At 35.9% G+C, this 18886-nt stretch overlaps 1 protein-coding gene across 1 annotated transcript in view; it reads right to left on the bottom strand.

Moving 5' to 3' along the window:
- Positions 1-6869: 6869 nt before the first annotated feature.
- LOC107152972 (nephrocan) overlaps positions 6870-18886 on the bottom strand; it is a 14033-nt gene continuing 2016 nt past the window's right edge. The window contains exons 2-3 of the mRNA XM_015498491.1: positions 13646-14547; positions 6870-7317 (exon numbers count right to left, since the gene is read on the bottom strand). Coding sequence (XP_015353977.1) covers positions 6870-7317; positions 13646-14547 — 1350 coding nt within the window. The remainder of the gene's footprint in view (positions 7318-13645; positions 14548-18886) is intronic.

The following is an 18886-nucleotide window of genomic DNA, read 5'->3' as shown; positions in this document are numbered from 1 at the left end:
TAAGAATTCAAAATTCTTTGTTAAATAACCTGCTTGACAGTTTGGGTTGGTTTTTTAAAAGTCCCTGAGTCTGTTCCTTGGATTTACCTTTGCATTAAGAGACTTATTAATACAAACTTCCTGAACTTTTTGCACTGGATAATTTCAGATGAGTTTAATTTAATTCTTTAAATTAGGAAAATTTTTAAATTATATGCTAAACAATTTAGAACTATATAAATTTCAACCGTTTCAATAGAACTTCCAAATTTCTTAAGTAATTAAGAACTTGAAAAAATATTAAATCAGGTTAATTGAGTAATCAAGTTATATAGATAATGTCAAAGCAACATAGAATACTAAAACATTGTTCAGTTGATGTATATATATATATGTATATATATATAAAATATGTATACACACATATATATATCATTTGATCAATTGATATATATATATATACATTTATATAAAACAATATATCAACATGATCTTAGTGTATGTACGTATTTGTATGTATGCAAACACTAACAAATTACAGAAACATGTTCACCCTCACTAGTAGTCAGGAAAATGCTACAGAAATGCTATACATTTACTCCACATCTTCTTACCCATCAGATTAGCAAAAAGTGATGACTGAGGATAAATGCTGATGACTGTGGAAACAGGAACCTACAGACACTGCTGATAGGAACATGAGCTGATATAACATTTGAAGAAAGTAATCTTTGTAAAATTTTCTTGCAACCATAATCTTTGATGAATTAAAATTAACACACACAGTCTTTTTTTTTTTAATATTTATTTTTTTAGTTTCGGCATACACAACATCTTTGTTTGTATGTGGTGCTGAGGATCGAACCTGGGCCGCACACACGCCAGGCAAGCTCGCTACCGCTTGAGCCACATCCCCAGCCCCCCACACACAGTCTTTAACACAGGGATCCTATTTTGGAACTTTATTACATTTCCAGATGAATCATTATCATGAACTACTTTGCATATAATAAATGGGAATTTACTGCCTAGTCAAATAATTTTCTAGCATTTGTGATTATCGTTTTTTTAAAGGGAAAATAATGCTCCAAACATTCTTTATTTTATTTATTTGTTTTTATGTGGTGCTGAGGATCAAATTCAGTGCCTCACATGTGCTAGGCAAGGGCTCTACAACTGAGCTGCAACACCAGCCTCATCTGTGATTATCTTTTTAAAAATTTTTTTAAATTTTTTTATCTATATTTTTTAATCAGTGTGCTGTTGTTGTACATAATATTGGGATTTGTTGTTACATAAGGATGTGACACTATAACAATATAATGTGGCCAATATCACTCCCCTGCACTTCCTTCTCTCTTCGCTACCCACCACTTCTTGGTCCCTTTCCTCTATTCTACTTATCTCCTTTGCTTTTCAAGTGATCACCACCCTTCCCACCCCCCACCTTTCTTTTCCTTTTTTCCTTGTGTCTTCATACATGTACTTTGGATAATAATGTCCATCACATTTCACCATCATTAATAACTCCATTCCCCCTCCCTTCCCCCTCCCTTCCCCCTCCCTTCCCCTTCAACCCTTCTGCCCTATCTAGAGTTTGTCTATTCCTCCCATGCTCCTTCTCTCTCTCTACCCCACTATTAATCAGCCTCTTTATATCAGAGAAAACATTCAGCATTTGGCTTTTTGGGATTGGCTAACTTCACTTAGCATTGTCTTCTCTAACTCCATCCATTTATCTACAAATGCCATGATTTTATTCTCTTTTATTGCCGAGTAATATTCCATTGTGTATATATGCCACAGTGTTTTTATCCATTCACCTATTGAAGGGCATCTAGGTTGGTTCCACAGTTTAGTTATTGTGAATTGTGCTACTACAAACATTGATGCGACTGTGTCCTTGTAGTATGCTGTTTTTAAGTCCTTTGGGTATAGACCAAGGAGAGGGATAGCTGAGTAAAATGGTGGTTCCATTCCCAATTTTCCAAGAAATCTCCATACTGCTTTCCATATTGGCTGCACCAATTTGCAGTCCCACCAGCAGTGTATGAGTGTTCCTTTTTCCCCACATCCTCACCAACACTTATTGTTGTTTGTATGCATAATAGCTGTCATTCTGACTGGAGTGAGATGAAATCTTAGAGTGGTTTTAATGTGCATTTCTCTAATGGCTAGCGATGATGAACAATTTTTTCATCTTCTGAGAAGTGACTATTCAGGTCCTTGGCCCATTTATTGATTGGGTTATGTGGTTTTTTTTGGTGTTTAACTTTTGGAGTTCTTTATATACCCTAGAGATTAGTGCTCTATCTGATGCGTGAGGGGTAAAGATTTGCTCCCAACATGTAGGCTCTCTATTCATCTCACAGATTGCTTGTTTTGCTGAGAAAAACTTTTTAGTTTGGGTCCATCCCATTTATTGATTCTTGATTTTAATTCTTGCACCGAGGGGTTATTATCTTAAAAGAGGGTCATTATCTTAAAAAAAGGGGGGGGCTTGGATTGTGGCTCAGCGGTAGAGCACTCGCCTAGCACATGCGAGGCCCTGGGTTTGATACTCAGCACTACATAAAAATAAATAAATAAAATAAAGGTATTGTGTCCAACTACAACTAAAAAAATGAATATTAAAAAAATGAATAAGTCTAAATAACAAAATAAGTCTAAATAAAAAATGTAGGTCTAAATAAGAGTGATCCAGTCCAGGATCAGGGAGGATGTAGGTAGATGTGGGGACTGTGTGGTGGGGGAAGAGAATAGCTAACTACAGAGTGTTTTTCTGAGTTCAAGATAGATCTGTTAAGAACACACCCTCACTCTCAAGGCAATTGTCAGTGACTATTTCAAAAGCTGAATAGTGTTTATTAAATCAAATCCTCTATATTGAATTCCTAAAGACAGTGTTTTGTAGAATCCCATTGAGTATATTTAAAACAATATCTTGCCTTAGAGAGGAGGAAGATAGGGTAATCCATCATATTGGTTCTTTCCTGCCAAAAAACAGATACCATCTAAAATAAAGGCAAGCCTAGGGCTCAGAGAGAGTTCAAGATCCCTAAACTGTTAAGATAATCCATTATTATTACAGGATGACACCAGTCATGAGAAGTTTATTCTTGCAAAACTGTGCTTTGGGAAGCTTTTACCTTTCCCTTGGATTGATATTCTGGCAAGAATCTAGTTATTAAATTCAACACACAACAATATGATGAAAAAATATTGAGTCCTGAGTGACTTCAAAGACAATAATTATTTTATTTGTGTATTTGGTTAAGCAACTTTAGCTAAGATCAAAATATCTAATTAAGTGATATGTGTCTTATTATTATATTAAACTATTATCCATGACTGACTAGAACTTTAAATATTCAGCTGAGCATATATATTCAATTCAGCCTTTCAGTGCTGGTGAAATCCATATAACCTATATATAAAAGGCATGAAAGAGTTAAATGCTTTCAGCAACCCCCTCCCAACATGTGCGCACCAATGGTTCTTTTAAAAGAAAAGATCAGAATTCTGGACGACAGCCTTACCACGAGAGCATTATTTGATGAGGGGGACATGGTAAAGAGCTATAACAGAAGCACCCAAGGAAGTTTTTTTGAGAATAAACTCGAAGAGATCTTTCCTTTATAAAGCCAAGACATCCACAGACTTCTTCTCTCTGAAATAAAGAAGGAGACTCACAGGTGCAATAAGCAGATTTTGAAACTCATGAACCACCTTGCAAAGGCCTTAGCTGAAAGCCCACACATCGGAGGGAGACAAGTGTACAGCATCTCCTGCTGTGCTCTTTGCATAGCAATAAAAGTTTGTGAGGAAACCATTCAAAGTTTGTAAATTTCGAACATTTCTGAGTAAAAACTAAAAATTTCCTTTACTGAAAATATTGATTCTAATGAAAGTAGTTCTTTCACATTAGACCACATGTGTGTGCCAGAAAGGAGAATCAGCACCCTCTTTTCAGATCCTTTATTTTAGGAATTCTTCCTAGAGTTCCAAACTGGGATAACATTCCTTCGAGATTTGAGTGGGAAACTATTCTTCATCTGAAAACAATCAAATCCCTACAGGGGGGCAATGTAAAAGCTTAAGTCAGAATTTATATTACCAAAGGAGCACTTGGGAATGGGTGTTGCAGGGGGCTGATGGTAAGAACAGGCTGTGTGGTTCAGTTCTGACTCTTGCAGTTCTAAGCAGGCATGACTTGAGGTGTTAGCAATTCCAGGAAGGGAAGAGAGAGCTCTTCTGGATGGGCTCACACTGTCCACTGCATAACCCTATTTACATGAGAAATATAATTGGCATTTGGGTTGTTGAGCAATATCTCCATTTGGAGAGGAGCAGATTTGCTAATCATAGGGGTGTTAGGAAATTTTTTCCTTCCATAAATTTTAATTATAGCACTTTCATAATCATCTTTTCACAGATGAGGAAACAAATCACTAAAAGGCCATACAGAAAAAATTGGTCTCTGCAAGTGCCCTTTTCTTTTGTCCCTAATAAATTCACTTCCTCAGGCCTCAGATGGACCCTTTTGCCAAGAGGACTGGTCTGTTCAAATCCAGTGACACTTAACCTACTCCACATGGTTCTTCTCCAGGGCCTTAAAGCAATTTTTTCGAATTTCATTCATTCTTCCAGGTTTTACCAAGCCCTACATCCCAGTTCTGATCTCTAGCTACTTTCCAAAATGGCTCTTTAAAAGTCTGTACACAAGTATAAATATATGATAATCAAGCTTTAAAATTTCCTTACTCTTTCTACTTTGTTGCTCCCCTTTTTTTTGTAAATTAATCAACAAACTTAATTAAGAACCAGAAGTAGATAGGTAGGTAGATAAATAGGTGAATACTGTTATGGACTAATTGTATTCCTCCCAAATTCAAATCGGAGACTTATCCTTGCTGTAACAGTATTTGGAGATAGGGCCTTAGAGAGGTAATTAAAATTAAGATCATAAGGATGGGCCCCTAATCTAATAGGTCTGTATCCTATAAAAAGAGGAAGAGATACCAGAAATGTCTTTTTCTGTGTGTACATAAAGAAGAGATCATATGAGGACACAGCAAGAAGGTGGCTATCTATAAGCCAGAAAGAGAAAGGAAGAGAGCCCTCCCCAGAAACCAACACGGATATACTTTGATCTTGGACTTCCAGCCTCCAAGACCTGTGAGAAAATGAAAAGTTCTGCTGTTTAGCCATCCAGCCTGTAATATTTTATTGTGGCTTTCCAAGCAGATGAATGCAGATGTTTTCTTGTACATCTGTGTTTTGAGGGTATTTTTTGTCAGTGTGCTAGGGAGTACAAGAAACCACAATATGAACATGGTTCTTCTCCAAGGGATGTCAATTTTATAAAATTTGAAGGAAGAAAATATGAACATAAAGCATGAGATTTTAAGTTAAAACATGACTTTCTGGAGAAAGTCCTATCTTCTGCTAGCATCTTTGCTCATTCACACAATTTCTACTTTCTCTGCCATTAGGAGTATTTTGATGGAAAACTTGTTAAGTGTTGCAGTAGGTGAATCTTAACTAATGAGAACATAAACTAGTTTTGGATATAGTTTCTAATAATCATAAGTAGATTGTATCTACAAATAGATTGAAAGAAAAATGTTTTTCTACAGCCAGACCTCTATTACAAAGCATGCCATGGATCAAAAGGAAGGCATTGTGGGGACTGTGGTTAACTCAGGGAAACAATATAAATGAAAGCACAACTCTTTTTTGGAAGGCCTTTTTGGAACACCTGTGGTATTTTCTAAGGTACCAGTTGCATTTCCCTTTCTGGTTTCCCTTTGGTCTTGGTGAAACTGTCAAACAAGATTTTCTGTCACCTAGCCAAGAGGCATGCACACATGTGAGTCAGGCTAGGCCAATTCTCTGCTCCTTCTGAGGACAAGAATCTTGAAAAGGAGGGAAGCACACCCTGAAAATAGTGGGAGATACTTCATTCTGTAGCAGGAAAGCTCTGGAAGAAGCTATGGGTCTCTCCATTACATCCTTCTGCAAGAAGCCCTGGGGGAGTTCTGATCTGAAATTTCCCCAAAGGCCTATATGTCAAAGGATTGGTTCCCACCTGTGGCATTATTGGGAAGTGGTGGAACCTTTAAAAGGTGGGGCCTAGTTGGAGGAAGTTAGGTCACTGGGGCATGCCAATGGAGGAAATATTGGGACCTTGGCCTCTTTCTCTCTCTCTTTGCTTCCCGGCTGCCTGGAGGTGAACAGGCCTTGTCTACTATGTACTTGCACTATGATGTATTTTTCTAACATGGGCCCAAAGCTATAGGCCAAACTACCATGGATGAAAACCTCTGAAGCCATGAGCCAAAATAAACCTTTCCTTCTTATAAGCTGTTTATCTTTGGTATTTTGTCATAGTGACAATGACTAACGCAATGTCCTTGCTTTGTTTTTCAGTTTTTCTTTGGATTTACCTACCCCCAAATCCTTCCAGTAAGTTCTTTTATGCTTAAGTCAATCAGAGGTCATTTTTATTGCATATAGCCAAAAAGCCTGTAGTACCCAGCTTATACTGTAGACCTATCATACCAATCCTAACTTACTTGATAAAATACTCTATTTGCAGGAAGTTAGTTATGTAAGATTTTATTTGACATTATTATTTGCCTAGGTTTCAGAATAAAACATAAACAGATTACTTTTAAAATGGAAAACAACCTGTTACTAATGTTTTTTTCTACTACTTTAATCCCCACCTCAACTTATCTTAACCCTCATTCCCATTTTGTTTTCAAAAAAAATGAAAACAAAAACTACTTACAAAAGAGAAGCTTATATATCTAAAGTCTAGTATATTTCTGCTTAAGAGATTAAATGTTGAAAATTGTTTTCTAAGCGGTAAACAAAGCTCATACTTAATCTATTTCATAATCGTAATCATCATCGTCCATGATGAGTTTGATGCTGGAGGAGTCTTCCGGTTTGGGTTTCTTTTTGACCTCTTTGCTTTTCTCGGTCAAGTGTAAGTGCTGCTCGCATTGCTTCATAATCTTCTTGGAAGACATCCAGCTTTCCCCTTGTTGTTCTGCTGGGGCTGCACACCGTCCTCCCTTCACATCTGTGCCCTTGGCCTTCAGTATCTCCCTGGCTCTTAGGAGAGTACAGGTGCAATTCCACGGATTTCCATCCAGGTACAAGTGCCTGAGGCGAGGCAGACCCTCCAAGGCTTTGAGATCTAAGGCAGAGATCTTGTTGTTCCTCAGGTTTAGAACCTGAAGCTGCTTGAGATCCTTGAGCTCCCTCTCAGCAATATCCTGGATGGCATTGCCTTTTAGGTCCAGCCTGGCTAAGGTCTTGGGGAGCCTGCAAAGTATGAAGATAGGATGGGAGAGGAGACCACAACCATCATTCCTCAACCATCAAGGCACCAGAAACTGAGCATCACCTGCCTCTTCTGTACAATTCTTATCAAGTTAGAACGCAAGCTTTATGTTAGAAAGTTAAATATGAGCACCAACTTGTCTGATCCTATAGGTCTTTAACTCTTTTTCATAGGTCTTACTTTCTTTTTTTTAAACCTAAATTTAATGTATTTATTAAAATAACAATTGTGGAACCATCATAACTGTATCTTGTCAGACACAATGAAAACAAAATTAAAACCTAAATCATCAAGAAAAATTGTATTCTTAGCTTCCTTGCATATATAATATGTGACTAGAGAGACAGGGCTGGCCCTGTGACTGGCCCCATAGGAACAGCCCCTGGAAGACAATTCAGCATGATGGGAGGTTGTTCCCAAGAAGACCAAGACAGGGTGGAGCACCATGCCTGGAAAGCTACTAGAGCTACCAGGCACCTCAGGTCATAGGTCTTATTTTTTAACCCCCTGATTTTTCTGGTTCCTAATCATAAAGCTCTTTAAAGTTTTGATTTATAAGATGAAAATGATTAAGATGGTAAATTTTATGTTAGGTGTATTTTAACACAACTTTTAAAAATCAACTGAGTGGGGCATGGTGGTACATGCCTGTAATCCCACCAGCGTGGGAAGCTGAGGCAGGAGGATCACGAGTTCAAAGCCAGCCTCAGTAACAGCAAGGCACTGAGCAACAAAATAGAGCTGGAGATGTGGCTCAGTGGGTGAGGGCTCCTGAGTTCAATTAAAAAAAAAAATCAACTGAGTCATGTGTCATGAACACAGGAGCCACTTGGAAGGACTCCCGCTGCCAAATTTGGGATAATGAGAACATCAAAAGGGACTAGCAACTGCACATGATTATGACACACTAAATTAAGATGCATGAGGGAGTCTATAGCAGTACTTGAGAAAAAAGAGAGAAAAGGGGAAAAAAGAAAAAAAATTCTATAATATTAAGTAGAAAAATATATAGTCGAATGACCCCAAATATGTGAAAACAGATTATGTTCTTATGTCTAGACATGGTTCTGATTGAGCAATTATAGCAATTATAATTTAAAAAATAAATTAATTTTGGCACACTAAGTTTCCAACCTTGATCAGTTGTTTATTTATAATAATCAGGAGGAAAATTTTTTCTAATACTTTGGATATCAGCTTGATAAATGTCATGCTAATGCCTATTGATAAAAAATCTTTTCAAAAATCAGAATGAACTAGAGACTCTTTCTGTTACATTATTTGCATATAGTTTGAACATATAGGTGGACCTTCATGTATTTAGTATTCAGAAACTTATGGCAGACCCAGCTATATTATTGCTATATGGAAGAGAGAAAGCAAACAAGTTAACCATATTCTATGATAGTACTACCTTTGCTTATTATAGTATTATTCTTTTATGAATATCATTCCTAAAAATGTTCTCAGTTAGCCTAAATTATTGGCAGTTAGCCTAAATTTTGATCTTGGGTTTTCTTTTCTTTTTTAATTAAATCGGTCATTTTATATTTGTACTCATATCCCAAACTACACAGTACCTCAACACACAAAAGCATTTATGCTTTTTTAGTACAGTCACACAACACTTAATGATAGGGGGATACATCGTATGAAATGTGGCATTAGATGATTTCATTTGTGCAAACATCACAACTATTACTGGATGACATCATCTTATGGGACTATTGTGGTATACACAGTGTATCCTTAATAGAATCATTGTTTTGTGACACATGACTCTATTTAAAGCCTTAATTATTTAAAATATCATCTTCTTAGGTGGGATAAAATTTACCTAACAAGGTAGATTAATTTACCAGGGGAAAATATTTTATACTTAGTGGTTTGAGCATTAAATTCAGTATTAAAGTTAATCTTCAAGAAAATACAACTTTACTCATATACCAATTTATAAAAGGTGAGTCTCCAAAAAAATATATGGGAAAATCTCTTATTCATAGTTTTATTTTGTTACTTCCCTAAGGAAAGATGAACTATTCATAGACTTTAGTTGCAACAGTGACTAAGATTCTACTTCCATTGCAGAGGACAACAGGGCCTAATTGGGGAAAAATGGTGTAATAAACCGGAGTCAAAAAATACCTACTTATTAAGACTTGCATTCTAACTTGGGTCATTTTATTTACCACTATGTGGCTTTAGGTAAGTTATTTATGTTCTTGAAGCTTCTGGTTTTCCACCCTAACAGATGAAAGTGCTCATTACACAGAAGTCACATACAAATGTTAGCTAATAAAAATTAACAAGCCATATTTTCTTTTAAATAAATACGATTATTCAGTTCTGGCTGTTTGCAGAAATTGTACATGTTTTTAGGCATCTCCCTTTCTTTCTTTCCTTCCGTCCTTCCTCCCTTTTCCCCTTTTTCATGTTTCTAGTGAAGTTACAGCCAAAATGACGTCATAAGAAAAAATACTAATTATCCTGGTTTTATAAATGTTTGACAGTTACTTTTTGCTTCAATATAATTTGTCTATGTAAATATGATTCATATTAAAAGATTGATGTGATTTGAAGGTAAACATGCCTCTAGAAATACCATCATATATTCTTTGGGTTTTGCCAGTAGATGGTGCTTATGTGTAAATAAGATTAAATGCTAACTGCCTTATGTTGTGAAAAGCTATTCTAAATTTGAATTAACTGAAGGGAGAATAAAAAAGACATGATGTTACTTCTACTTGTTCACTAAGATGCAGATTGGTGAAATGTGAAGCAGCAAAAAGTGAACCCAATATAATTCACCTATTATTGAGGTGAATATATTGGGTATTCTTAGTATAGTATTGTTGACAGTAGAGTAAATCACAAAGGTGGGATCATGAGGTGGCTAAAACTCCCTGGGTCTGGAGTTAAATGACTGTGTTTAAATCCATTTATTAAGGATGTGCATGGAGAGCAAGCTGTGCCTTGCTCTTAGTTACTCCATTTTACAAAGCAGTACTTTGCTATTAGTTATTCCATCTTGAGTACAAATGCTGATGCAAAATCCACTAATCCCTGTTTGTACAAGTAAACAGCCACCATCAGAATAGCACAATCATAAGACAAAAACTAATAAATAAGTGAATTGTGCTCATAAAAAAAAAAAGACAACCTGTGAACCTGTCAAATTAAATCAGAGGCATATGGAACCATGAGTATATCAAACCCAGGTCAAGGAAACCAGACACAAATAATGCAAAACCCTCATCTAAAACACATGAAAAGGTCTGGGATTGTAGCTCAGTGGTAGAGTGCTTGCCTTGCACTCATGAGGTCCTGGGTTCAATCCTCAGCACCACATATACATAAATAAATTAAAATAAAGATATTGTATCCACCTACAACTAAAAAAAAATAAAAATAAAAAAAAACACATGAAAGGAGAGACAACTAAGATGGTGATATGGTGGCACAGACTGACCGGTCATCAGTCCATCTGGTGAACACTTTATGACGCTGGCAGACAACACAAACTACTGACTTTATCCTGAGACTTCAGCTTGGCTCCATCTCCCTGCTTGCATAGCCTCTTTCCAAATTGCCTGCCATCCAGACACTGGCCTAGAATAAGTTCTGTGTGTCCTGTCAGCTCTGCATCCTGAAAGAATTCTTTGGTTCCTAATTTTATCTGACTACCTGCAGTGACTCTTTGCATTTGAATCTGCTGTCTTTGCTTTCAGTGTGGCTTTAAAAATCCTGTAGCTGTCTTAACCCTTTCTTAGCCCTTCCATAAGCTATTTATCATTATGTAAAGTATTGTAATTTGTGACTTGAGTGTTAGAGATGATAAAATTAAGATTGGAATAAAGAACCTATGATTGTCAGCTCTTGGGACTAAGTGACCCATGAGTATTCAGTGAATTACAACCAGTGGAAGTAATATAGCTTGTGAATTTATTGTTATTCAATAAATTCTGACATTGTGGAAAGACATAAATGTATCCTGTGTTAATGGCATGGCTCTCTTATGATAATGAATTTCAACAGGTTTCTTATTACCTCTAAGTCTTAGTGTCCTAATCTGTAAAATAATAGGTCAAACAATGAACTTACTTTTATAGGATTGTTGTATAGAGTACAAAGAATAGCAAATGTATTTATAGCAACTTCATTGCTGATTTTAGCAAGCATGTAATAAATGCTAGATATCATTTACTATTATTGAGGTGAATATAAACACAAAATTTATTTATGTTTTTTGAGTATGTGTGCACCCCAAATCATGTACTATTATGTTCTAGATGAATTGTGGAATGGAGGATGATAGGAAAAAGAAGGAGCTCATGAAAATCCTATTGTAATAGGAGCAGGTTACTATGTATAGACAACTGAATTTTATAGTACAGATTTTACGTATGAATAAGAAGCATGAAAATAAATAGAAAAGGTGTGCTGTTTAAAGGTCATAAATAAAAATGTTTAAACTCAAATATAGGGAATGAATATTATTATGTTTTTGTTCTTTATCAGAGGAAAACCACAGAGAACCTTTTCTGGATAATTCTCACTGTCTAGTATAAAGAAAAGTCATGGAGTGGGGGTGATAATGCTGGGATGTGCTTAAAAATCACAGGAATTCTGTTATCTTATGTGGCCAAGTTCCTTGATGGAACATACAGTTGTGTTGCTTAAATTAAACTTCATGAAAATCCCACTCCCACCTCCCAAGCTCCATTGTTGCTGAGTGGTTCTCAATCCCAGCTGCAAATTAAATTAATTTGAGGAGCTTTTCAAAAATACCGATGCCTGGGTCCCAACCCTGGAGCAGCTGACTTAACTGGTTTGAACTAAGGCCTGGGTATGAGTATACTTTTTTATGCTTTTCTAGATAATTATATTGTGAAGTCAGATTTGAGAACTATGGCTAGTTGAGGTTTGCAATTTTATTATATACTCCACTGAATAAAAGCATTGTGTTTTCTCCAGTCCCTTATAAACACACAAGTACTCTCATAGGAGTATATAATTAAGATATTTTTACTCATTAAACTTAGCAGGATTAGTTAACTAAATGCTTTCTAAAAGTCACTGAGTAGAAAAGTCCATTGACTATACCATTTTGCCCATGGCTGTCACAGCCTGCTGTCATATCTTTATGTGACATAGTCACCTCTTATCCTGATTTATGGGTTTTTATTTTTATATACATTTTTTTCTTAAAGTAGGACCATTCAGTAATATAAAATAAGGCTACTAAATAAATTATTTAAATAGCAAGTATTAGGCTTGTTCTTGCTTTAGAGGCTAGTGTTGGCTGTTCTTCTATTTAAGACACATTTCTCCAAAAATACTTCATGGCTAAATCCCTCACCTCTTCCAAGTCTTTGCTGAAATCTTACCTTTTCATAAGGATTACTGTGCTTACCCTAATTAAAATGGCAACCAGCCACTCCATCTTGTACTCTGCAGACCTGGTATATTTGTGTCTTTTTTGTTGTTATAACTATAATATCAACATGGTCTAAATGTTATATACTTTACTTATATATTAAATTTATTGTCAGTCTTCCCCTGTTAGAATTTAAGCTGTACAAAACTGCAAATTTATCTCTTTTATTACATTTGTGTTCCAAGTACCTGGTACTTGACATGTGGTAAGTTTTCAAAACAGGAAAAGAGAAGGATGAGGAAGGGGAGAGGGAAAGGAAGTGAGGAGAAAGGAAAGAATAGAGAAAAAAAGAGCTAAAGAGATAGCCAAAAACAGAAAGTAAGACCATCACAGATGGACGCACTCACTCATACAGACACATGAAGAAATAAGCAGAGCCAGCTTAAGCCCTTTAAAGGTCAGAGCACTGAGAATATGACGCTCCTCAATAAATAATTCAAAACAAATACAGAATTACACTGTAAAGTTTTGATTTTCCTCCATAACTACTACGTAAATGATTTTAAAAATATAAATTTTAATGTCTATGCCCCCTCAATTTTTCCTGGTATCCTTGCTAGTGGCCACTCATGCATGCTCTACCTGTTGGTTATCTATACCACATACTTAGAAGTCTTGATGATTTTTACAGTATTATCACATTCTGTTTGTATAGATATCAACAGTTGGAATCTTGTCCTACATACGAGATAAATTAAGTTAATATTGGATTCAGTTTGAAGGCTGCAGATTCTAAACCTCTGCTTAAAATTTCTATCCCTAAGCCTTTGTTATGTTTGCTGACTCATTTTGTTGTTTGTGCAATATGCTGCTATGTCCCAATCTTTGGAAAATGCTCATAGTAGTTACAATAAATGACAGCACTCACTTACCTTAAAGGTATAGACAACAGCAGGTTCTGCTCCAGGGCCAGGTTGGACAGCTGAGAACACTTCTGAAGGGCCCCAGCTTCAAATAAGCTGACAACGTTATTGTCCAGAAACAGATGTTTCAAGTCTGGAAGGTCCTGAAAGTCTTGTGCTGTAACTTTCTGGATCAGATTGTTGCTACAGTCAAGCTTCTGTAGCCTTACTGGTAGTCTAAAGGGCAGTGTTTGAAGTTGGTTTTGGGATACCTCAAGAGTAGTTAAATTGGCAAGGATCTGTGCCCCATCAATGGAAGAGAGGAGGTTCTCTGACAGGTAAAGATGGGAAAGGTTCTCCAAGTGTTTCATATCTTGAAACCTAACCACTTTGAGCTGGTTTCTCTCCATCTTTAAAGATAGCAAGGATTTGGGTAAATTAATAGGAATTTTAGTTAGAAAATTACCACTGAAACTGAGAAACTGCAAAGACTGCAGAGAAGTAAAGAAGCCACCTGATATAAGATGTAGCTTATTATTCTCCATGCTCATGTGTTTCAGATGGGGAAGAATGAAGGGTCCAGTTACAGACTCTATATTGTTATCATCCACCATCAAACTTTGCAAACTGACAAGGGAGGAGAGCATGCTGGGAGACAGGGAGGAGATCAGGTTGTTTTTAAGTTCAAGGACTTTCAATTTCTTCAGTCCTTCAAAATCTGATCCATGTAGGACATATATTGAGTTATCATTTAGTTTTAACACTTCGAGACTGGCTGGGAGAGCACTGGGGACTTGTCTTAACTTATTTTTCCAGAGTTCTAAGGTCTTCAAGGTATTCAGAATTTTGAAGGTGTCATTTTCTACAGACTCTGTTCCACTGGCCAGAAGAATAAAATCTTCCAGAGCCAACATTCTGGTGAAGTTAGATTGCTACAAAAGATACGGGGCAAGGAAGGGGAAAAAACAAGATTGTAGTGAAAAAATTCCTTATAAATTATTGTTATGATGCTAATGATACTCCAGATTTCCTTTCAGGTTCTATTTAAAATGACCTCTTGGAAAAGGGCTGATACTTAGATCCTGACTACTTTTATTTATGATTTCTAACATCCATTTAAGATATTAAAAATATTCTAAGCACTTTCACACACTTTAGACATATAATATTGGCCAATTCTTACTGTGTATTCTCTGACCCCACAAATTTGCTTCTAGGCAGAAGTATTTACAAATTGCACAATGATCTATTGTGCACTAGAGTGTTCTTTTGTTGCATTATCTTATCATAGCCAGAAATCGAACAATCTATAAATCTTTCACCAAACTATTAACAGTTTGTAATTCTTTGTAAGACTACAAGAATATTTGAGTTGCTTGGACTTTTGAAATTATGACATTTTAAAAATGTTTTCCCTTTAAAAAAATTAAAACTTTCAAATGTTCTAGATTCCACTATCAGTAAGATATACTTACCTGAGAAACATTTTCAGCTATATTATAATTTGGAAAATGAGCTTACCTGTTTCCTATCCACGGTTTGCACTTTGCCAATTAAAAAATCCACAAAGAAACGAATTTATAAATGAATCTTCCGCCATCTCTAGAGAGCTTCATTCATCCAAATATTCCAGAACTAATGCTATTCTTCTCCAAGAATTTACATAATTACTAATTCTGATATATTCCCTCATGTTTTGCAAGTTCCTCCACCTGTCCACGTCTGCCAACCTCCTAGCTTAACATCCACCTTTTTTCTTCAATGATACAATCATTTGTATTTGGTTGTAAGAGTATGGTTGTATTTAAACAGAAAGAATTGCTAAAAGTTTTCTTCAGGTTGCTAAATATTTACAAAATTTTCAATCTTCTGTAGAATTTGATTTAGTTGAAAATTTCAGTGTACAATTTTATGAATTTTACTATCGATAGTCTTTAAATATTTGATATAACTATGCCGTTGAGCCCTTTTATAGTACCAATGTATGACCTTCAAAGTGAGTTCATTTTGTATCACATTTATTATAGGTATCTATATTGTGGAAAGACATATGATGTGTATTATGGTACATAAGCATCTTCTAGTATATTATTCTTTTAGAAAAACCCCATAAATGGATGGGATTAACATTTCCATTAATGGAAGTTTTTACTCCTAATTTTTTGGCAGCTGCCTTGCATTATATATTGCTGCCAATATTTGACATTTTCTTAAGAATTAATCAGTTGTATTAATTTGTCTATTCCCCAAATGCTTGCAATTTTATTCTTGCATTTGTTGAGTATGTACAATGCCAAGTGCTTCTGTTTTTGTTTGCAGGCCAGGCCAACTCTCTACCACTAAGCTATATTCCCAGCCCCCAAGTGCTTTTTTATATGTTATCATCAATCTTCTGATAATGTTGCAAGTTTGCTCTCGTCAACACTAGCTTCCTGATAAGGGTATTAGGAAATGAAAGAGTGAAGAACTGAATAAGGTCTATGTGCTCTAAAGCTTTTTCTTTCTTGGTGTCACCATTTCATTTTCTATTGCATTTGACCTAAAATTAATGTTTTTTAAAAAAGACTCAAGACCTGAACACAAATCACAAAGTTTTCAAAAAACAAATATTTTATCAACTAATAAGTCTAAGTCTACCATTTCAGCGGTAGATTTCAGGCCACAAAAAGTTAAATGATCTGCTTAAAATTCAAGAGATCTTTAATCTGGGTTCCATTCTGAAATGTTCCATTCCGTCACATGAATTCAGAAGTAGCTGTAGTCATGTATCTTTACTTCTTGGACTGCTGAACTCCCAAAAGAAGAACCTGATGTTACTAATACTTCCACTTGTATGCAAACTCTGAAAGATTGCTGACTATGTGGTAAGTCTGAGAGATGACAGGAATCTGGACAGGCAATTTATTATGGAACTAGACAAAGTGTGACGTCAAAATTTCTGTTTGTTTGCCTTTCTATTTATGATGTATAGAAACTAAGGGGAATCAAAACTAGACTTCATATTTTTAACCTGAATCTAGTAGCTAGCTTTTTTCCTTTAAGTAAAGAAAACATGTTCATTTTCTTTTTTGTCAGACTCAATAAAGATTAGTTTTAATTATTATTATTAAAATGGCTACCATTTTCTAAGCATTTACAAAGTTTAATCTTTATAAAGCCCTATATATACACATAGCATTATTATTGCTGTTTCAGAGAAACTAAGGCTTAAGAAAGTGAAATCACCCATCCAAATTCATCCTGCTAGCAAGAATATAAAGTCCTGTGTCACAAACAGTGAGGAAGATACCCACTGATTTTCAACTTTCCTATGGGGTTTGCAGAGCTATTAATGGGTGGAAGAATCTGCCAGACCTAATGTTTTTAATTTCCATGGCCTCAGCATGTATTCACGAGATGTGAAAAGAGAAGCTTTTGCCCTAGAGCTAACCTTGGAGCTGCTGACAGCTTATTCAATGTTGCTTTAAAAAACAAGGCAAGTAATGTGAAGTAGAGCACAAGGTTGCTCCTGCTGGCTTTCCCACAAAAGGCTTTGTTTCTAGTTTCCATTCAGTGCAGGCTCTACTCTGAGCAGTAGAGGGCCACACACCCTTCTTGGGATCCTTATAGGTCCAATGTGCCATATACCCACAGAGACCTGGCCTCAGACCTGTGTAAACCAAGCCAGTGAAGAGTTTGTAAAATAACGTTGGAATTGAACATTTGTTCTGTAAAAACCATCTTAAAATCCTGGAAAAATATGGGAAGAAAATAAAAATAATTCATAATCCCACTACTTGTTATAAACTGTTTATGTGTGTCTTACCAAGGAGAAATTAGATGCAGTTTCTCCTTTCATAAAAGATGTAAATAGAATCATTTTAATTGTCTGAAAATACTGTCTGCAAGTGCAAACTACATTTGCATTTGTCCTCTGCCTTTGAAGAGAAAATGTCCTTTGGCTTGTGTGAATGGTAATAATGAGGTAAATTTAGTTATGTTTTGCATGTGTGGACACAAAGAACTGAGCTAAGCCTGCATGCCTCAAAATAGGAGTGGCTTGGGTAGACTGAAATATGAATATTCATAGCAACATCACTCATAATAGCAAAAAAGAAGAAACAATTCAAGTGTCCAGTAGCTGATGAATGAATAAATGACATTTAGTATATACATATAATGGAATCCAGTAAGCCTTAAAGTGGAAGGAAAGGTTTATAAGTGCTACAACATGGATGAACCCTGAGGACATGCTAAGTAAAAGAAGTGAGTCACAAAAGATCACAAACTTAGAGGAAAAGACTGAATTCAGTTTGGGACATGTGGTTTTGAGATCCTTCTCATATATCTAAGAAGTCCAGTGGGCATCTGGATAAATCTGAAACATGGGAAGTCTGCATTAGAAATTCAATTATGGGAGCCATTGTCACTTAGATACAATGAGGTCACCTAAGCAGAGCTGATGTAAGAAGAAAAAGAATGGCTGAGGATTGAGATTCCTTGAAGATACTCCAAAAAGGGAGGAGAATTAGAGGAAAGGAAACTACAAAATAATAGAAAAGACATATAAGAAAGGAATAATGAGGACATAAAAGTATGGTATCACAGAAGGCAAAAAAGTAAGAATTTCTGGAAAATAGAAGTGAGCAATCATGCTTTAGAATAGTTTAACTGTGTGGAATAGATAGAAACCAGACATGAGTGAATTTATAGATAATAAGTAAATAAGAGTGAAAATAAGAATAAATAAGACTGAGGCCTTGCTGGATAGGTGTTGAGATAACTAATTGTGAAATGCAGAGAGGAAATTAGTAGGGAAAGAAGCGAGAAAAGAAATACACTGATTATCTGGGAGAGCATGGGCAAGTATAAAGGGTAAGAAGTCTTTACAAGGTACAAAGATAATTGACAGCTAAAAGACAAGGAGATAATGACCAAATTCAAGATCTTCTCGGTAGAGAAGTCTGATACTTGATTATGATATGACTAAGTGATAAAATCAGGATGGCTGAAATAAAGGTAGATACTTGTTTTTATGAGTTCAAGGAAGTGTGAGACTGGGACATTGGACCAGCCATGCACATGGACATTAAAGTTGCCCAAGAAGGGCTGGGATTATAGCTCAGTGGTAGAGGGCTTGCTTCACATGAGTGAGGCCCTGAGTTCGATCCTCAGAACCACAAAAAATAAATAAATAAATAAAAATAAAGGGGGGAAAATAAAAAGACTGTATCTAACTTGAAAAAAAAAAGGTGCCCAAGAAGATGCAGGCCTTAGGATGGGGGGATGGGG

This window comes from Marmota marmota, unplaced genomic scaffold (assembly GCF_001458135.2).
Source record: "Marmota marmota marmota unplaced genomic scaffold, marMar, whole genome shotgun sequence".
In the NCBI taxonomy this organism is placed as follows: Eukaryota; Metazoa; Chordata; class Mammalia; order Rodentia; family Sciuridae; genus Marmota; species Marmota marmota.
Note: the sequence above shows the minus strand (reverse complement) of the source record. Positions and strands in the feature narration are given on the sequence as shown.